The following is a 22,638-nucleotide window of genomic DNA, read 5'->3' as shown; positions in this document are numbered from 1 at the left end:
GCAGTTAAGGTTCATTCCTCCTTAGGATGAAAAGCTGAAGCCTGCACCCAGGCCTAGGATTTCATTCCTAGAGATGACCTATTGCTTCAGTCACAACACTTTGTGTGAGCAGAAAAACATATGAATTGAACTATCTTGCCTAGTTTCAGTCTCTGCTAATGCCCGGCCTATCTTGCGATTTGGCTCTGAATGTTTCCCTCTCCATCATGCTTACCATGCAAACAAGTGCTGTGGAGTATTAACAACCCGTCTGTGACTGGAAAAATTGCTTCACATACATATGATCTAAAAGGTCTGGCTGATGTGGTAAACACTAAAACAGGGCAGAAGATGAAGTGGAGAAGATTGATGTGTGGAGAGGAGAAAAAAAATTGAACCTGAAGAAGGGTGCAGTCCTAAAGAGAATTTTAATTCCCTGTGCAAGGAATCAGGCTATTCTTGTCCTTCTCCAGCAGAGTGTGTATTTAATAGGCTTATCTTCACTATTTCCATGAGGAAAAAAAGATCTGGCAATATTCCTGCCCAATAATCTTATCATTGATATCCAGGAATCATTTGGTAATTTAATGTTCCCCAAACCAATTTGAGCACAGAACACTGAAGGTTTAGGTGAGAACTCTGCAAACTTTAAAGCACTGTAAGAACATGTCATTATTATTATTATTATTATTATTAATATTATTACTAATTGTCTGTAGAATGTTAAATATTAAAGAATAATAACAGAATAATAACTTAACCCAGGGATAGTTATAGCTAAACACTGTCAAAAAGATGAGAATTTGATTTTTAAAAGAGTTTTTAAAATTTTAAAATATTTTAAAATTTTATTTTTTAAATATATTATTTAATAGTAAGTAATATGAATTGATTATTAATACTTAACAATAATGATGACTATAATGGAAAAGCCCATAAAAGTTTGTTTGAAGGGTATGAAAGTATGGAATATTACCAGAAGGAAGACTAGTCAGGAAAGGGAATAATCGTTTATACAGCACCTACTATAGGCCAGGCACTGTGCTGAGTTCATTTCTTTTTAAACAAATATTATAGCATTTCATCCTCACAACAATCCTGCAGGGTAGGTGCTATTATTATTATCTCTATCTTATAGTTGAGGAAACTGAGGCAAGCAGAGGTTAACTGACTTACCCAGGGTCATACAGCTAGCAAGTATCTGAAATGGAATTTGAATTCATGTCTTCCTGACTCCAAGCCCCACACTCTACCTACTACACCACCAGCTCTCTCTTTCTCTAGTTGAGAAAGAAAATTAAGTCTATTTTAATGCTCCCTAAATGTCATAGATAATAAGCATTTTGATATGTGCATTATTTCATTTTTAATACTTTGGAGGGAAAAGTATAACTAGTATCAAAATTCTCTCCCAGAATTCCTATTCATGTCATATTGCCACGGTTTCTGTTTGTGAAATGCTGGTATGCCCATGAATACTCTGGACTTTTGAATCCTTATCATCTAAGTTTGAATCTTGGGTGGGTTACCCTTTTGAGATGTAGAATGTTGTAGCAGAAAGAGTTCTGGTCTGGAAATCAGAAGACTTAGATTTGAAACCCAGCTGTACCACTAACTAACACCCTGTGACTTTTAGCAAGTTACTCCTCCTCTCTAGGCCTCATTCTTTCTCCATAAAAAAACAGAAATTGGTTTATGAGTTTCCATCAGTTCTATGATTCCACTTGAATGGTAGGAAAGCCCAAAGGTGGAACACCCTGATGATGTACGGACATGTTAAGCTCCGGTCACATTCCACCCCTCTGAATGTTGCTCCTTGATGGTAATGCAGGAACCAATGTCACGCACTATTTGTAGTGGTTAATGACTTTTACCACGTACACAATCCTTTTTCTGAGTGATTCAAAAGAATCAGCATATATCCTCATGTACGGAAATTACTTCTGGAGATAACTTTCAAGCATCAGGGGAAAACAACTCTTGGTGTTTAAAGTCACTTAAGTGACTGCATCCTTCATCTTAGACAAACTAACTCCCATATCCCCACCTATCTCAAAACAAAATGAAAGAAAAAGTTAGAGGTGTGTGTATTAATTTATTTAGTACTTTAAGGTTTTTAAAGGTTTCCAAAATAAACCCCATCTGCAAAATCCAACTTATTGTATACATAGCATTTACATAGTGCTTTAAGTTTTGAAAAGCGCTTCATAAATATGAACTGGTTTTATCCTCACAAGCACCCTGGGAGGTAGATGCTATTATTATCTCCATTTTACAGGTAAAGAAACTGAGGTAGATAGACATTAAGCCACTTGCCCAAGATGACCCGGCTAGTTAGTATCTGAAGACAGAATTTGAACTTGGCTCTTCCTGAGTCAAGTCCCAGCCTTCTATCCAATGCACCACCCAGCTGCTTAAAGTTCAAGGTGTCTAGTTATTAGCCAGTGTTTCCAAGTTTCTTGTAAAGAGTAATTGCTAATGATAGACTTTCCGCTCAGAGTTCTGCATAACATTAATTTTCCTGTTTCATTAATACCTAGAATGAACATCATTGTGCTTATTTGAGGAGGAAATGCTATTCCAGGCAAACTCATCTAATATTTGAATCTGTTTATTTTTATAAAATATAGAGAATCAAAGACTTTTTTTTGAAGGACAGTTTCTAAATTCAAAAAACTCCTATTACTGTAGGAGAGGCCACAGGCTTGATGTTGATTAGACAGGACAGCTTGTAGACTCCTGGTCCAGAACCTAGAATGCTTTGTTCAGAAATTTCCCTGAAGTAAATTTTAAATCTTCCTGTAATATTTCTCCTTCTGACATTGAAAACCCCAGGGCTAATGTTAGCTCTGACTCAAAAGATAACTTACCACTTAACAAATTTCAGCCAGGAAACAGTCATTAATGGTACTCTGCTTTTTTCACTTTGTCCCAAAAGTTAAGTGGGTTTGAAACCTTTCCAGGAGTTCTGAGTGGATTATACCAGATAATTGGATCTGTTAACAGTGAATAATATTCTTTGGCTTTTCCAAGTCTCCAATGTAAAGGAAAGAATGGAGGGGACAGAGATAAATACATATTTTTCATAGACTGTTTTGAACTGTAAAGGCACATCAAAACCAGATTTACAGCAACTATGCAGCCTGCAAGCAATGTTTATAGAAAACCCACAGGAGTTCCTGAAAACTCAAGTAATTGTCCACAGTTACAACCTATTTGAACTCCTCCCCCATTCCACCCTAAGAAATTGTTTGAGAATTCTAGACCAAATGAAACTGGAAATATGTTAATTAATCAGTTAATATGGTCAAAGACATAAAAAAACTTTGAGTTGGGTGAGAGAAGGGGGAGAAAAATGGGGGAGAGAGAAAGAATCCAGCATTTCATCCTAAGGGCTGCTTTCACCCTAAAATGGTGGAAGAAAGGGAAAATGAATGAAATTTTAAGAATGAAATATAAAATGTTTACAATAAAGCATTTACTTATCACCACTTACTCTTTACTCCCCCCAAATGATTTATGAAGAAGACGTAATAAGAAATTAGCGTTAAGCTATTTACAGTAGCTGTTATAAATCATTTACAATAAGGACAGGCTGTCCCTTGACCTATACTTACTGTCTGAATCTGGTTAAGTCACACAACCTTTTAGTGACCCCAGGCATTTCTCTAGAAGTTGAAGAATAGGTACTGAACAGTCCTTGTCCTCAAGGAGCTTACATTCTATAGGAGATCTAAGATGTATTTATGTGGATATAGATCTTATCATCTATTATCTATCCATATATACATATGTGTGTGTGTATAGATAAATACACACATACATATCTATAGACAGAGATGCGTACATGTATTAGGTAACCTTAGAAATCGATGCAATAACAATTAGGGGGGCCAAGAAAGTTCTCCTGAAGAAGGAAGGTCTTAGAACTGAGTCTTAAAAGAAGCCAGGGATTCTAAGAGGCCTGTTTTTTGGTAGGAGAACATTCCAGGCATGGGGAACTCCAATGAAAAGGCATGAAAACAAACTGTTGATAATGGGCTCAGGAAAGAAATTGATTAGACCAATTTCCACGTAGCAAAAATAGTATTCAGTGAGGTTAGGGATGGGGGGGACTTTTCCACCTTTTTGCCCCTAAATAGTATAGGTGAAGCAAATAGTCAGCCTAAGAGCCAGGAAGGCCTCAGTTCAAATCCTGATTCTAATATTCTGGTTGTGTGATCCCAGGCAAGTTGTTTAACCTCTGTGTTCTAGGCTACTTTTTAAGACTGGAAGTTGAAGAGACTTGTATTGTCTTGAATTGGCAAAGAGACTTTCTTTATCCAGGGAATTTTCCATTATCAATGAAATCACATGTCTTGTTCTTATCCCCTCCCTATCTAAACCTCAGTGCTCTGTGTATCTAATTGACATTATGAGTGGCAGGAGGTACAAAAGAAATAATAATAATAAAACATAGTAAGAGTATCTGTTTTCCTAAAATATTGCTAAGTCTCTTATTTGTTCTCATTTTCATGTCTGCTTATAAGACGGCAAGAACCAGTTATCCAGTGTAAATCATGTCACCACTTGCAAGGATCCATGATTCCATCACTGTGGCCATCCTTCTACATTTTAGCCATACTCTTCTGGAGTTGTTGGTAATAGAGAAGAAAGATATTACTTGATGGCCAATCTTCTAGAAATGAAATTCTCAGAGCTCATTTAGGTTGCTCCTTAGGCATAGAATGTAAAGACCCTTGATAGACCTGCTAAAATTTGATCTCTACTAGCATAGTCTTCAGGAATGCAGAATCATGTAATTTGGAAACCAGGATAAAACTTCAGTGGTGGCCTAATGTGAAAATATTAATTTTAACATTTACAAATAAATTAAACGTGTGATGTGTAATCATTGTTTGAATAATTTAGTATGCCAGATACCACATTTTTAGAGCAAACCAAGTTATGTGCACAGTATGTAATATAATTTTGGGTTCTTAAATCATCAGTGATTTGAGATCTGCAAAGGAAGATAATTCAATTCAGTTCAGCCTAACAAAAATTTATTAAATATCTATTTTTTGCAGTTTGATGTACTAAAAAAAGGCAGGTATTGAATTTAAAGTTCAATTTTCCCAAACTGTTTATTTCTTCCTTCTCCCCAAATAGTTTTCCCTTCATTACTTCAACATTTTTAGAAATTTCATCTCTAGTGTTGTTTGAAAAACTAAATAATTCAGACCCAAAAGAGGTCTCTTGAGTTGATTCTCATTTGTATGAATTGTACAGTTTGCCAGTGTCTAGCTATCAAGTTAATTGGATGATTATCCCATTTCCAGTTGACGCTGTGTTACACAGAAACTGTCAGTGTTCTGGAGAGCAGCAACATCCCTCATGTATCAGTTACAGTCTTAAGTTTGGTGTCATGGCTCCCTGGATTACAGATCAGATTTGCTTCTGAAGAGCTTGGTAAAATCAATCAGGATCACGACAGAAAGCACAGGAGAAGCTGAAAAAGGAACTGGTCTACCCAGCCTAGGCAAAAACTATCAACTGAGAGAGGACATGCAATATTTAAAAGTCCAAGGAAGCAAGTTGGTTAACCCATCAAGTGTCAGGAAAAGCCTGCTATTACACTATTTCAAGCAGATTATTTGGAATTGATGATTTAAAAAAAGGCAACTTTTTTGTGTTTTCAGAAAATTCAATCATACAGGACAAACAGCTTGCAGTCTTGTTCATCAATATCTGTGTGATGGAACATTGACCATCCACTAGTACCTGGATGCAGGCAGTGCAGATAGCCTTTTTAGATGCAAAGGTGAATAGAGCAGTAGACCTGGAGCCAGAAAGACTTGAGTTGAAACTGGTCTCAGGCAAGGGCAAGTCATTTGGCCAGGCTCTTAACTCAGGACAAGCCATTTAGCTTCTGTGTGCCTCAGTTTCTTCATCGGTAAAATGGGGATGATCATATCATCTACTTCTCAGGATTGTTGGAAAATAAAATGAGATCGTATTTGTAAAGTGCCTTATAAAATTAAAGTGCTATATAATGTTAGCTATTATAGAAGTAGTAGTAGTAGTAGTAGTAGTAATAGTAGCAGTAGTAGTAGTAGTAGTAGTAGTAATAGTAGCAGTAGTAGTAGCAGTAGTAGTAGTAGTAGCAGTAGCAGTAGTTGCTGTTGTTGTTGTTGTTGTTGTTGTTGTGTCTTATCCAAACAACAGAGCAAAAAACCCAGCATGGACCATGGGTAGAAAGTATAATGTCAAATATATTCTCGCTATGAATTTAAAGTATTCTCTTTTCCTTAATGTATATTCTGGGTTGTAAAGCTCAGCTGTCAATAGGAAGTATGTAGTAATCCCACTTATGGGTAGTCTTTGATAAGACAGACAGAAAGTTGGCATTCAAACAGCTACTGTTTATTTTTACAAGATGCCTTCTTGAATACTCAAATGAAGCTGTGATTTCAGCAACTTGGAGGTTTCCTCTAACAATGCATTTCCAACCCATCCACACCTGCCCATCCTGTACAGCATCATCTATGTCCTCCCATATGATCACCACAAGACATTCAAAGTGCTTGAGGTCTTCCTCAATTTCTCCTAACATTGTGAGGACGACAGTAGAGCACTCAGACTCCCTACCTGTTGTCTCTCACCATTGCCCTACAGCTAACACATTGTCTCTACCTGACTTAAATTCCTCTGGTCATGTTTTCTACTCCTATTTATCTTTGAAGTTACTCATTGGTTATACAGTATAGGCTATTTATGTAACCCACCATGAACCTCTTCATTACCTTTTGGGCACTTAGTCTTATTCAAGTCAACAAATATTTATTAGTTAACTACTGTCTAAGATACTTATGGAAGGTGATTGGGGGAAATGAAAGGTTTAGATAAAATAGAATTCCTGCCTTCATGGAGCTTAGTTGAAGTAGTTCCTGCTAGTTACTAGGGTTGGAGTATAAGATAGAAACATAAGTAACTATAATACACATTAAATTGTGTTTTAAAAATTAATAAAAAGCATTGCTAAGGAAAATCCAAGGTGGAAGGAGACGACTAATGGGGGCATCAGGGAAATCTTCATGAATGTAGAAGCATCTGATCTGGATTTGATTTTAAATCATGCATAGGAATTCGATAGGCAAAACATACAGTCTAAGGTCCAAGGAAGTAAGTGTTACCAATAGAGGAATCAAGGAAGCCTTCATGGAGGGTGCAGCATTTGAGCTAGAATTCACAAAAGAGAGGGAAAGAAGACAGTCTTTTGATAGGGAATAGTATAAACAAATGCACAGAGGCATGAAAAGCTAACATATGGCTGCATGTGGGGTGGGAGAGGGAAGAGGAGGTGTAAAAAACATTCTGGATGAAGCATAAAGTGAGATTAAGCCTAGATTAGAAGACTGGTGACAGGCTGGTTTTTGATTCAATTTAACATTTACTAAGTGTCTTTTTGATCAAGGCATAGTCAACACTGTGTGATATCTAAGGAAATCTTATTTTTCACCAAGTTTGTACAAAATCATATGCATCTTCTCAGGTCAGCAAGAATTCTCCTTGAGAGCTTGTGCACAGAAAGCATCCTTTTTCAAAAGTCAGAATGGAATTTAAAAACTAGCCTTTTCTGAGTTCTTGGACCCAGAAACGCTACATGTTGAAATAGACTTATGGAGAGGTCAGTGTCTTTTAATATTGATAATACACTGGAGCAGCAGTGTAATGACACTGGATTCAGAGTCAGAGGACGTGGTTTTGAATCTCAGCTCTAGTCTTTATTAGCCATCCAGCTTTAGATGGCAGCTAGGTAGCACAACAAATTGAGCCCACAACTGGAGTCAGGAAGACCAGATTTTAAATCTGGTCTCAGGCACTTACTAGCTGTGTGACCCTGGACAAGTTCCTTGACCTCTGTTTGCCTCTGTTTTATCATCTGTAAAATGGGGATAATAATAGTACCCATCTCCCAGGGTTGTTGTGAGGATCATAAAGCACTTAGCACAGTGCCTGTGGAAGTAGAGTAGGCTCTATATAAATGTTAGCTATTATTATTGTTATTTAGTTGGGATGTGATTTGGCTGTCATTTCTATTTTATCCAGTCATGGGCACTACACTTTTAGATAGATAGTAACAAAACAGGGAGTATATGACAGAGAATAAACAAGAGGATAGCCCCTTGAAACCATACCATATGAAGAATTGTTGAAGGAACTAAACATAATTAGCCCGGAAAAGAGAAGACTAAGAGATATTACTGTTTCTATAATGTTATGCCTGTCTTCAAATTTTTGGGTGTTGCCATTTTGTTAAGGGAGTAAACTTATCGTCTCAGAGGTTAGTACTAGGACTATTGTGTGATTATTTGCTTCCATAAGCATGATCTTTCCAATAATTGGAACTATCTATCACTGGAATAGACTACTTCACAAATTAGTGACCATCCTATCCCTGCGAGTATTCAAAGAGAGACTGAATGATCACCTATCAGAGTTATTGTAGAAAGGGCTCCTATGTTAATGATTATATTAGACTAGATGACCCCTGAGGTCCTTTCTAGCTCTCAAATTCAGTGATTCTATGGTTTAGTGTAATGAGATACCAATTTTCTCAGTGTTACCTTGCAATTTGATGGCAAAATGCATATAGTTAAAAATTCTAAAGACTTTCTGGGAATAACTTCCTCACTAGTAGGATCTGGTTTGATAAATGTCAGTGATTTTCCATGAAGTCACAGGATGTGTATGAAGGTGAGTTTTCCATGGATAACATAAAGGGGAAAAAAGTCAGACGCAAAGAAGCAATTGGCCCCTGCTTCAACTCCATAGATTTCATGTACTAAATATGAAATTAATGGTTTTATAAATGTAAGACTGCTAAACAGCTTAGTACGGACACAAATTCTATCAAAATCTACCAATCTGGAAAGACTTTGGACATTGAGCTCAGTTATAAGGAATGCTTTTGTTACCTGAGGAGCAACCTGGCTGAGAGCAGAGAGGCCCACTCTCAGGGGAATCAACACCAGAGAATTATTACTGGGCAGGACAGAAGGTTCAGGGTCAGAACTCCTCACGGAGACCTGAGAAAAAAGCATGCAACAGTTGCCGTTGCACCTACACCTAGGGACTTTTAAAAAAAATTGTAATATAAAAATGAATATAATAATAATCTCATTTTCTGATGGTTGACTTAGAGTCCCCGATCATTAGAAGGAATTTCTATGCTCAGAAAGCTAGATTCAAGCGGGGCTTTTTTTTTTCTTTTAAGTTGGGCCAAGGCCAGTTCTGCATGAGAACACAATTTCAGGATTTCTTGAGTGGCAAAAATACTACTCTCTGTCACCAGATGTCAGGGTTGGTGCAATGGAAAGAGCATTGGTTTTGGCATCAGAGGGTCTGGGTGTGAATCTCAGCTCTGCACCTTACCATCTGGGTGACCTTCAGAAAGCCCCATTAAGGGGCTCACTAGTTCTCAGTGTCCTCATTTAAAAAAGGAAGGGGTTGGACTAGATGACTTTTGAGGTCCCTCCCAGCTCTAAATGTAAAGTGTTTAATGTGAATATTCTTTGCTGTGCGCCTCAAATATGAGAGGCCAACTCAGTCCCAAACTCTGGCATACCCCATTCATCATAGCACTGATTTTCCTATGTGTAGGTACAAACTTCCCTGGAAAAAAAATCCATCACTAATCTCATGACATTTCCTTCCACCTTCATCTTTCCACTTCTTTTATTTCCCCATTCCTGAGCCAATTACATAAATTGCTCATGGAAAGCATAGTTCCCCACAGTTCACAGATCAGTTTCAGTTGGAAATAGTATCATAAAATTGGTGCTATTATCTAGCATGTTTCTGAACTAACTCAGTCTTGTATTTCTGTGAACTGTTGAAGATAAAGCTAAATGCTACTGCTAGAGGTTTTATTCCAGTCTGACCATAGCAGAATAAATGAGGAAAAGGATAAATTATCCCAAACACTCCATGCAGATCTCCCCAGTGAAATTGGCAGTTGATTTTTTTTTAATTGTTCTTGCTAAAACTGAATGTGTAGTCAACTCACAATTACCTCCAGTAATGAAAGGGATCATTGGCACAGATAATCCCAAACTACAAATGGCATATAAGTTATTGATGTCATAGAACATACTATGGGATTACTTTGGCAGCAGACTGAGCTGCCCATCTTCCTTCTCTGTGTCACTTAAGCTAATGTCAACATGATTTTGCTCTTCCTTGGCCAGAACCCACGAAACAATCTGGATTAGAAAATCAAGAGCACATTAGCCCGGGGGGGGGGGGAAGAGAGAGAGAGAGAGAGAGAGAGAGAGAGAGAGAGAGAGAGAGAGAGAGAGAGAGAGAGAGAGGGAGGGAGGGAGAGAGAAGATTTTAACTAAAGTGTGTCTCTGATAATCCAACATATGTAGTCTGTACATAGTGACTAAGATATGACTTTCTGGACAAACTGTTTGTCACTGCCCTCACAACAGCAGATATGATTAAATCAAGAAAGGCATTCTGATTTGACTTAGCAGTTTTGACAAAATGCTTTTTTCATAAGGCCTCTGCTAAGAGCTTTTTAACAGCTACAACAAAAAGTTCTGTTCTGCCTTGAAACGAGCAGTTGCAAAACTAACCAGTAGCATTTGGTGGAACTCTTCAGTCAGGGAATTTCCATTGGCCTGTTGCCAAAAGCAGTAACAACCAATGGGAATTGAGCCCTTGGCCACAGGGCACTTGGCCTTACTCTGGATTTCATGCTGGTCTACCCTAAAGGCCCTGGAGGCATGGCATCTTTTTCATTATATCCCTCAATGTGATCCTGTGAGAAGGTGTAGGTGACATGCCTAAAACAGCATATTTCTATTTCATAGAAGGAAAACTTAAAAGGGGAAACATCTTTGTTTTGAATATATGTGTGTGTGTATGTATATATATATATATATATATATATATATATTCAATTCCTCGCCCTATTGCTAGCCACCAGAGTTCCAACAGATAGTACACGGCAGCAAGGTCCTGGTAGCTGTAAGCCACTTAGTAAAAGCCCAACCAGAGCTGCATGCTCTTCCTTCATGCTTCCTTCCAAGGGAGCACAATAACTCCAGACACCTGCCTGATGCTCTGGAAACATTTTTCCTCAAGTAATCAATAACAGATTTATGAGGCAGAAGCAGAAGCTGCTGGTCCCCTGCTTGCAGTGAGGTTGTGCTAATAGTACTGAATTCAGGAGAGAGTAGAGGAGCACTCTGAAGCACCTATTTTTTGTCACTTTACTGAGACTTGTCTCTGTTTCCCTACTCTCTTCTCCCTCCCAGATGTGCTTCTCTGCCCTTCTCTCCTACCCCCATTAACTACCTATCTTTTTTTGTTTTCTTTTGCTTGGAAGTTTATATTCACTGGTTCATTGGCCAAAAACACCTCTCTCAGAAAGTCCTAGACCAAGGATGAGGAGAATTCTCCCAGAATTCTGCCATATACTGCCTATGGGACCTGGGGCAAGTCATTCCCTGTCTCTGTGCCTCCATTTTCCTTTTCTGTAAAATAAAAAACGTAGCCCATCACCTCTGAGGTCCCTTCTCTTGGATCTATGACCCCATGATGCAATAACTATAGCCCCATTGGAGCCCCTAATTAAAGTAAAACTGAATATATTTCCACAAAAAAAAAGAGGGGGCATGAAGCCACATAAGATCCTGTCATTTGTTCAGAGTAAGCTTTGGCTTAAAAATAATGAAAGGAACACACGACCGAGAAGTGCAAAACCTATTGTCTACTCCTAGCTCAGTCACTCAATGACTGGGTGACCTTGGATGCGGGTGCCTCTCTTAGCCCCAGTTTTCTCACTTGTAGAATATGAATTTGAGGCTCAAATTTGATGTTTATGAATGTCTGGTAGAACTCTAATGCCGTTGACTGGGATACTAGCTCTGACTCTTAACTGTATGACCTTGGGAAAGGCACTCAACTATTGAGTCCTTCATGTCTCAGAGATGAAGGCTTAGACCATTTAGATCCATTCCAGTTTTAAAATTCTCTCACTCTGGATACTTTGCCTAATATAATTGGTGCCCTTGAACAGGGTGCCAAATGAAATGCTGGGAGAAAAGAGTGGGTCAAGCACGCAGTCATGAGACTCTCTACCCTGCCTCCCTACCCCTTGGTACTTGAAGTACCAAATCCCCATCCCCCAAAGGAATCACCTCAGGGGTTCAAGAGCTCCCTGTCTCTGGATTGCTCTAGTCCATTGTGACTCAATAGTGTGATTTGTCTATTGTTTTGAGATGGGCTGGTAACTGTGGTTGTCTATTCACCATATTTGGATGGAAGGTGCCAGGTCAACTTTTATTCTTATGTCAGCTTTAGTATCCTATTACCAACCACAGCAATCACACCATCTCTCAGCTACAAATGCCAAAATGGCAGAAGAATGCCTCTGTTTGCATTTTCTTTCTCAAAAGATATGTTCTAGATTTTTATGAGCATAAACATTTGCAGTGGCATATGGGCAAAAATTTGAATGAATTTGAAATTATATATTCATTATCCCAATGTCATAGAAGAGGCTAAGATTCATAAGACTTGGGTTCAAGTCCCAGCTCTTACATTTACTAACTGTCTACCTCTGGGGCCAACCTCAGTTTTCTCTTTTGTGAAATGAGGCTAAGAACTCTTGCACTTCCTACCCTCACAGGTTTGTTGTAAACTGTGAAGTGCTGCAGAAATATGAACTGTGTATATTAACATTTTCATGGCCATCTATCCCTAAAGAGGTCTAAAGATGAGAGCCAGTTCCAGATAGAAAAAAATGCAACATGGTACTCTGTAAATTATCTCCCCCACAGCCAAATGAAAGACCACAGGAAGCTGCGGAATCTAACTCTGATGTCATGTTGGAGCAGATCGCATCTGTGGACTTCTTGGAATTTGCCTGTATTTGGTTCTTTGCTTTATTTTTTTCTCTTTCTCTCATACCAGGGAAGGGCCCCCTTAGAGACCAGGCCCAGATCTGAGCTTGGGCAAGTCCCTCCCCTCTCTGGTCCACAAATTGCTCTTGGCCTCGATGATCTCTAAGGTCCTTTCCAGCTCTGACACGGTGTATGTGATGCTATGATTCTGTTTTCAAGCATACAAACCTTTAACCAAAGGAATTCAGTGCACCTACACAGAGGGAGAAGTGCCCTCGCTCAAATGTGCTGCAAAAGCAGCAACTTGTTGTACTGTAATATGTTTTCTGACTTTCCGCTTCCCGTAGGTTTCACTGAATAAAAATGCATGGAATGCTATTACAGTTTGCAATGCGACATGATCTAAAAACATTGCATTTTTAAATTTTTTATTTTAATTTTTTTAACCCAAAGGGGACTAGCAGGTTTATTCTTTGTGCATGTGCTTTCCCCTAGACTCTGGCTGCCCTAACAAGAAATTCAATAAATCTGCTTCCAAACCATCTTGCACAAGCTTTGCATGTCCAGTCTGGGCCTGAGGAAATTAACAAGAGAATAGAGCACACCATCGACTTACGGAGTGGCGATAAATTGAGAAGAGAGCATATCAAGCCTTTCTCACTGATGTTTAAAGACTCCAGCCTGGAGCATAAGGTAGTGGGGTCATGGTAGCCGCTTCTGTTTTACCAACGTAAATTGTTGTAAATGTCCATGGGAATAAAGACAGTGCTAGGGTCTAGTTTTGCTTTTGTTTCGGCTTTTCCTTTTCTTTTTCTGTTTTGAAATCATGAGTGGACTAAAGGCCATAGAAGGAAATGATGGTTCTTATCATAGGACCTATAGTAGCTAAAGCAGAGATTATTTTTTCCAGGAGTAGGCACCTTCTATAAAGAGAAAAGAAAAGAAAGAATGCTGTTTTGGATCTTCATCATTTCTCATTGTTACTTAATGGCCAGGTGGTATCTTTGTTGGAATAAAATGGGAATGGCTAATTTTAACTCTCCCTATTCCACCATCATCCCACCAGGGCTCTTCTCCACAGTGGTCAAATCCTAATAATTATACAGGTAAAATTTGAAGAATAGCATGTGACAAGAGGCTAAACCTTGGAGTCAAGAGAACCAGGGTTCAAATTCTGTCTCTGATCGATACTAAGTGACCCTCAGCAAGTCATTTAATCTCTCAGTGCCCCCAGAAAATTAGCTAAGATTATAAATGACAACCCAAATGCCAATCTGCATCAATGGAAGGATTTTCCCCACTGAGATTTTTCTGACTCCTGTGTCATCACAGGTCTCTCCCTGCCAAAAAGAACCCTATTTCTCTAAGGTATACATATTGTTCTTCTATCAGTCTTACAGTACCTTCTGGTCCTTAATCGGGGCAGTCACCAGCTGATGCAGGCTACTAAGTTGACCCTCTACAGGAAAGGGAAATAGGGAAGATGAGATCTCTCAGTGCAAAGGAACAGGATTGCTCCTTAGCACTGATCGTAACTGACAAGCTTCAGCTCAGAGAGGCCAGGGGAGCCCATTATCTGCTATGGTCCCCTCCCTCTGTGAGTGAGCATAGGCCTCAGGAAAGAACAGCAGGGGACTTTCCAGCTCAAGGAATTTAGTGCCAAGCTCTGCTGAGCAATTCTGTACGTCTTAGCTCAGCTGCCACCGTGAGCATCCATCACTCGCTTCAGGACCATCAAACGAACATGCATATGCACAGACGTGTTCATGGTACACCTAGCATTTCCCTTTTTAAACCATCTCAAACGTGAAAATTCCAGAAGGAATACTCATTCATGTTTGACTCCCAGCTAGAAATGCCTGAGCAGTAGCAAGGTAGAGAAGAAAAACCAAGACGGATCACTACAAATTCAATAGCCAAGCCAGCTAAAAAAATGTCAAGCAAACTTTGTCTCATGAGTTTTAAGATTAGATGTACTTGTTTCAGTTGGGACATCTAAAGAACTGGGAGACAAACAATGGTTTGTTTTGCTTTTTAACAAGGAATCTTTTAGAGTAGTCCTACTAAGATCTCAAAAGGAAGGAATGTATTTTGAGATCACGTTATACTCAAACCAATTTCCTGTTTGCTATGTGGATAGAGCAGGGGACTTGGAGGGAGGCAACAAGGATTTATTGAGCACTTACAGTGTGTCCGACACTTTACAAATATCATCTCTCTTGATCCTCACAATGTCCTGGTGAAGTAGGGGCTATTATGATTTCCATTTCACAATTGAGGAAACTGAAGAAAGCAAAGATTAAGCCCAGGGTCATACAACTACTTAAATGTCTAAAGCCAGATTTGAACTCAGGCCTATTCTGACTCCAGCCCCAGCTCTCTATTTACTGTACCACTTCATAGCCTGAGCTCTATTAGAGAACTGTTAAGAGTTACGCAGAGTCAGGAAGACCTGGGTTCAAATCCTACCTCTGATACTTGTTAGCTGTTTGACCCTGAGCAAGTAATTTCACCAAGTGAGCATTAGATGAGCTTCCTTCCAATGCTGAATGTATAATCCTGATAAAGATTTTCTTGCTTGGGTCATGAACTATATATTCTAGGCAAACAAAAATACATGCAAAGTAATTTTTGTTTTTAGTCACATCAGATTAGTGGCTCAATGGATTGAGCACTGGACCTCAAGTTAGGAAGATCTGAGCTCAAATTCATCCTCAGATACTTCCTAGCCATGTGACCCTGGGCAAGTCATTTAACCTCTGCATGGCTCAACTTCCTTAACTGTAAAATGGGAATAATAATAGCACCTACCTCCCAGAGTTGTTGTGAAGATCAAATGAGATAATATTTTTAAGGTGCTTACCACATGCCTGACACATAGTAGGTACTTAATAAATACTTGGAGATTTGGTTGTTTTTTTGTTGTTGTTTTTATAATTGTCAGTTGTATATCTAAAGAAGCTTGTGAATTTCTCAGGGGAATAACAATTATGTGGGATGGGAAATCTCTAGCTTTCCCTGTAATTACCCATGAGGCAATTGATTTTAATGTACTCTGGACAAGGAAACTCTGGATTGTAACTCCACAATCAATCAATCAACAAACATTTATTAAGTGGCACTATGCTAAAGGCTAGGGATATAAAAAGAGATAAAAAACAGTCTCTGACCTCAAGTAGCTTACAATCTAATGCTAGGGACAACATGCACACAAATATATACAAAACAATCAAAGGGAAACAGAAGGGCATTATTTTGATTTTCATGGGAGCTTGTCCACACAGCCAATCCGGGTAATTTAGAGTAGAGTCCCATCCAAATTCTCTACTTTAGCCGTGTAAATTGAGCTTCGTGGTTCTAAAATCAACGATGTCTCTCACACAGTTAAAGAAAGAATCAGTTGAAGGTACTATAGGGATATTTAGCCCAGAGAAGAGAGGGGGGAAGGTGGAGGGGGAAGGAGGAGATGATTGACAACAGCGTTTAAGTATTTAAAAGGCTTTCATCAGAAATCTAGATTCAACTGGTTCTGCTTGGCCCCTAAGGGAAGAATCAGAAACAAAAGACAGAAGTAAGAGTGAGGCAAATTTTGGCTTCATAGTAGTCCTACATTTTGAGCTGTCCCAGAGTGAAATGGGCTGTCTTGGGAGGGAGGGAGGAGGTGAATTGGGAGCAGCCAGGGATATTGCCTGGAAATAGGTATTTCTCTAGTGGACTACAGAAAAGCATCTCCCCAAACCCTCTTTCCATTTGTTCTTTTGGAGCTATTAAATGCATACAGGAAAATGTCTAATTGTGGGCCTAGAAGCTGTCTACTACTGACCCCAGAAAAAAGCATGTTGCAATGGAAAGACCCCTTAGAGTATAAATGTGGTTCGTTCCAGTTTCCTAACCAAGAACTGGAAGTTTGGGTCCCAGCTTGGCCGCTGACTTGCTATGAAAAGAATGATTTAATCACTAAACCTCCATAACCTCCCCTGTAAAATGAGAAGGTGGGAGCAGGGTGTTGCTTGGACAAGGTGACTTCTAATTCGAAGAATAACATTTCAGCTTTTCATAGTACCATTGAAAGAATGTTGATTCTAGAGTCAGAAGACCTGGGTTCAAATCCCTGTATGACGTAGGGCGAATCCGTTCATATGCTAGGGCCTCTCTTCTTATTTGTAAAATTATAAGTATGTACTACATGGCCTCTGGGGTCCCTTCCACCTCTAGAGATACAATCCTGTGCAACTGTGTGATGGGAAATGTTTAACAATGGTCTCTCAGAGAATTATGCCTGACATACTTTTAATTTTAATGCATAACTAATATTTTCCCCATCACTTTCTTGAATGTAAACAATGAACAAAACAATAAATCAGGGTCTGATATGCAGCTTGCATATTTCTTAGGTGTAAATGCTTATACTGAAGATTTAACTATCAGCAGCTTTTTCAAGCTGGCTCCAGTACAACACTGACCCAGGACTCTAGGAATATCTAAGATCTCGTACATGCCTGGAAGATTGCAGGACCTTAGTTGTAGTGGCCTTCTCACATCACCAAGTACTTTTCTGCCTCGTTGTCTATTCTTTTATTCACTATCCTACTTCTCCCTGATCTGACACTTTTCTAAGCAAATTAAAAAGCATTTTTCCCATTAAAAAAAACCTACACATTTTATGTGATGAATTCAGAATTGCAGTCATTATGTGAAAGTGCTTTTCCTAGTGGGAAAGAGTGAGAATGGATATAATTAATTTACCTTGGTAATTTTCTCAGGGAAAAAAAAAGAAAATATTCTGTTTGAACAATGGTCTGAGAAAATGTAATGTGACATGTTATGCCTTCTTTTCTCCTTTATTAATGAATCAAGGCGCAAAAAAACACCATCAAAACACATACAAAAGACTTGTAAGCATTATTCAAATTTTCCTTATAGTCAGGCACTTTATTTCCTAAAACTGGCATTTCCATTAAAAAAAAAGTACTGTGTAAAAATAGGACTTTCATTAACAGATGAGGAATTCAGTTAACTATTTAAGAACTGTATTTTTAGGAGAAAGGCTCACAAACCCAACACATGCCAGTTCTTTCTGCTCCTCCTTGTAGGTCCATACTGAAATTGAGGGTTATGTAATTTTAGGTCAGGGAAAGCAATCTATTCCTGCTTAGTTGAAACTCTCGATAGGGTGGAGATAAAGGACTTGCTTTTCTGAGGACTTCACTTAAGTGTTTGCATGCCCATACTTTGTTAATTTTTGCACCAGACAGTTCAATTAAACAAACATGTTTTAAGCACTTACTATTTACAAGGCACTTACCTAGTGCCCATAAGCAAGTACTCACCTGCTTTCATCACTACTTTCATTAAATGATGTTGATTGCATTACCAAAGTCTTGTGATATTAGGATGGGAGGGGATCGACGCGATTTTGGATCACAATACAATCATGAATATCAAGAGAGTCCTGCTCTTAGTGAAGATGCGCTGGGAAAGAATATAGATACAACATGGAGAGAACAGTCACAGAAGAAATCCTCACAATAACACATCTGACAAGTGGTCATCTATCCTCTACTTAAAGTCTTAGTTAGTTCCAAGCATTAAGAAGGTTTATTTATTGTTTCTGTTATCAAGCCTCAGTTTGCCTCAGCCACTTTCCCCTATCATTTCCACTGGGACAAAAGAGAACAAGTCAAATCCCTTACCCACATAACAGACCTTCAGTTACTTTTACTACACATCTATCATATTCTCATATCCCCTTTGGGTCTGTTCTTCTATGGTTTAAACATTTCCAGTTCCTTCAACTAGATCTTCCACCTCAAGATCTTAAGAGAAGATCCCTGATACTTACAGAAAAAAAAAAGTATCAGTTCTGAGTCTGCTAAGAGGTTCTTCTTATGGTTTCCACCCCCAATCAGTGCATTTCCAATCCCCACGAAAGGAAATGTAAACTTCACGCTTCCAGAAGAGCAGAAGGATTTCCTCTTCACTCCCCCCACTAGCACCAGTCCCAGGGTTTAGAAGTCAGTCTGGTGGGTCTCTAAGCTTCCTACCCCCCCCCCCACCCCTGATTCAGAGGGAGTCTAAACAAAAGGGCCAGGGGTGAGGATTTTCAACTGAAATCTATCAAATCCCATGCAGGATCCTATTTGTTCAGAGGGCTTCCCCAGAATAGATGGCTACATTTGCTAAAAAACACCATGTCTACCAGTCTCTTCCCGTGGGTTTTTTCCTCACAATGCCAATTGCATAAATCTAGTCGTTTCATTCCCAAAGGATGCAAATGTTTCATTTGATGCTCATGGGCCAATCAGCGCTCTTTTCCACATGTGGTTTGGTCTCTAGCTCATCTACCTACTTGTTCAGTCATTTCAGTATTTGACTCTTTGTGATCCCACTTCAGGTTTTCTTGGCAAAGATACTGGAGTAGTTTGCCACTTCCTTCTCCAGCTCATTTTACAGAGGAGGAAACTGAGGTAAACAGGGTTAAAGTGACTTGCTCAGGGTCACACAGCCAACGTGAACCTGAGATTCTGAGATGGAACCTGAACTTACTTCTTCCCTGCTTCAAGACCAGGTGTCTGTTTCTGATACTGTGCTGTATTGGGATACACACTAGTAATAAGTGTCATTTTCCCTCCAAGAAGTCCCTTTAAAATGCTAATTTGTTTCTGAATAACTAATATGGAGGGGCTAAACAGATTCATCAAAGGTAACAGATGGAAAAAAAATTCATTTTAAGAGATGAAGTGCCATGGGTCAGATGAGAGGACGTTCTAGGTTTTTTTTTGGGGGGGTGGGAGGGGTGGGGAGACTTGCTGCTGTTGTTAACATAGGGACTCTCCACCACCCCACCACCAATCATTCCTAGTGTTGCCTTTATAGAATGGGCTCTCAGCAACAATATGATTTTACTATACGCACTGAGGACAAAATCATCACTCTATCCGTCCTTAGTTTAGACAAGATAGGAAGAAATAATGAACCAACTTGAAAAGATCTCGATCCAGTTAATAACAATACCTGACATCTATGTGGCACTTTAACATTTACAAAAGCACTTCTGTCACAACCTCATGAGATAGGTAGTCAGAATATTATTTATCCCATTTTACAGATAAGGAAATGGAGGCATAGAGCAATTAAAAGATGTTCTTAGGTCAGACTGCTAACAAGTACTGGAGTTAGGGCTTGAACTCAAGCCATCTGGTTCTGAGACAGATAAATCATCTTGCTTCTGTTAGAGCTACCTGCCAAGTTGGTCAGTCATTGACACCAGTTATCAAAGCCTGCCACAGAGGGCTGTGAATTCATGCAAATGATCCTTTTCATAGAGTATTTCCTTTTTCTTCTGGCCAGACTAGGAATACCTCAAGGGGCCTCTTTTTTTGTACATTAACAGAAATATGTGCTAAAAGCCTAGGTTAATGGGGGTGGGGTGGGGTTAAAGAACGTAAATACGTATTTGCAGGTGTATTTTGATCCTTGAAGTATCCTAATTTTAAAGTGTCCTTCTATCTAATAACAGGATGGTTTTCTTTAATATCTACCTGTAGGCTTCAGAGTCTACCATAGGTTTATATCTCAGAACTACCATTCTTCATTTCTCTGCTAAGAGATATACAAACCCAATAAAGTTTGGGCTGGAAAAGCCCATTCAAATTTCATATTAAAGATTCAAAACAGAATAGCTATGCAATGGAAACTATGGTGGATTTAGAATCAGACCACATATGTTCAAGGTCGTGCCCTACTATTTAAGATACTAGCTGTGTAACCTTGGGTTAGTCACTTATCCTCTTTTGTTCTCAGATTACTGATCTGAAAAATGAAGAGGTTGTACTAAATGATCTCCAAGATTCCTTCTAGATCCAATATTGATATCCTATCAATCTATCTCAAAGATTTGAAAAGGAATAACTTAAAAGTTAGACATTAACTGTTCATTCTGCCAATACTATATCAAATATTCTCAGGATAAGATAACATCTTTAAAACTAGGTTGATATTTAAAATCAGAATTAACTCTTTACTTGGATTTTGATGGTACATTTTAATAGCATCTTAAAGAGCTTCTTAAAATTAGATGTTATGAATGTGCATTTTCTGAAGATTCTCTCCATCTCTTATGCAAATGCCTGTAATCTAAACAAAGAGCCTCCTTTTGCTTGGCAGCACATTTCTTCAATAGCATTCTTTTGGAATTAATCAATAGGTTCAATTTTCTTGGCCTTCTCTTTTTAGATTACCTATATCCTGAAAAATCAGTCTCCTTTGAGAAGCGTTCAGTTTAACATAGAGATATGGACTGTTAGCTTATCAGCCCAATTATTACTCAAATACTGGGTTGTGAAAATATCAAGGATGTGGTGGACCCAAAGAAACTCAGTGGGCATAATTTCAAGAGACTCACTATTGCTGCAGATCATCACCATTTTTGATGAAATCATCTGGATTCTGTTGCTTCTTTGAGGAACTTTGGAGAGACATTTTAATCAGGAATGGGGTCTAGTCTTGAAAAAGCGCATTCTTCTTATGACCTTTCTTACAAGGGTCAATTTTCTGTGCATTATCATGGCCGACAGTTGATCACTTCCATCATCCTGCTGCACTCATACTGTCTTCCCGTGTGGAAATTTACTCGTCCATTGTTACAGCATTTGATTCAATGAACGATAACCGACATCTCTAAGGAAAATTCTTTCCTTTGAAATAAAACTTTTCAATTTTCATTATTTTCTTTGTATCTTCTTATAAGGTCTTTTTTTTTGGGGGGGAAGCAAATAGAGGTTCAGGTTTTAAGCCACAGAAATTGTCATACATAATCAAACACATTTTCTTTTACCCCTGACTACTCATGGCATTAATGCTAAACAGTGTATTTAAACCAATTAACTTAACAATTGAAGTGAAAACATAATTCTATTCCATTTCTTTGCTAATATTCTTTCTCATTAGCTTTTCAAATAAGGCAACATAGAAAGTTAATATGGATGTTTTCCACATGAATAATCCACATGACCATTCATCTAGATGAATCCATTCATCTAGATGAATCCATTCATTCATATGAAACTCTGAACTTGCTATCCTTCACTCTATACTATGAAAAAGACCCAAAACTAACTGTCCAGGCACATACGTACATCCATACGTGTTTGTAGATATCAGAGCTATGTAATTAATTCAAGGCAAGTCAACAATCATTTATTAAGTACTTCTCATGTGCCAGTCACTATGTTATATCTTGGGGATATATTTGGTGATCAAAATATCTTTAACTACAAATATCCTACTTGGAATCTAGATTCAGTTGGAATGAAAAAAAATTTTTTTTGATATGTCACACAAGTAAGCAAATCCAAAATAAAAAATTTCAAAGGGTTCCAAAATTTGAAAGATAGTCTATATGTAAAAATGCCTACATAAAGCACTTTGCTCTTCTAGTAAGTGGCAGAGATCAAATATGAATGAAAGAATCTATACTCCAAAGCCTCAAATGAATCTAGCAGTCCTGGAAATCTACATAATGTTCTTGCTGATGTTTTAATAACTAATTTGATATGTTATTGATGGGTAATTAGATGATGCAGTACACAGAGCACTGGAATTAGAATAAGGAAGACGTATTCACGAGTTCAAGTTCAGCCTCAGATACTTACCAGCTGTGGAACCTTAGACAAGTCACTTAATCCTTTCTGCCTCAGTTTCCTCATTCATAAAAATAACTGGAGAAGGATATTGCAAATCACTCCATCCTCTTTGCCAA

The 22,638-nt window shown here is 38.5% G+C and overlaps 1 protein-coding gene across 1 annotated transcript in view; it reads left to right on the top strand.

The window, feature by feature from the left end:
• Window positions 1-22,638, top strand: part of ADCY8 (adenylate cyclase 8) — a 361,487-nt gene that overhangs the window by 213,255 nt on the left and 125,594 nt on the right. Inside the window, 1 exon segment of the mRNA XM_020997906.2 lies at window positions 13,374-13,571. Within this exon segment, the coding sequence (XP_020853565.1) occupies window positions 13,374-13,571 (198 nt within the window).

Source organism: Phascolarctos cinereus, unplaced genomic scaffold (assembly GCF_003287225.1).
Source record: "Phascolarctos cinereus isolate Bilbo 61053 unplaced genomic scaffold, phaCin_HiC Scaffold_4;HRSCAF=312, whole genome shotgun sequence".
Taxonomy (NCBI): domain Eukaryota; kingdom Metazoa; phylum Chordata; class Mammalia; order Diprotodontia; family Phascolarctidae; genus Phascolarctos; species Phascolarctos cinereus.
The sequence above is the reverse complement of the archived record's forward strand: the minus strand, read 5'-3'. Positions and strand labels throughout refer to the sequence as shown.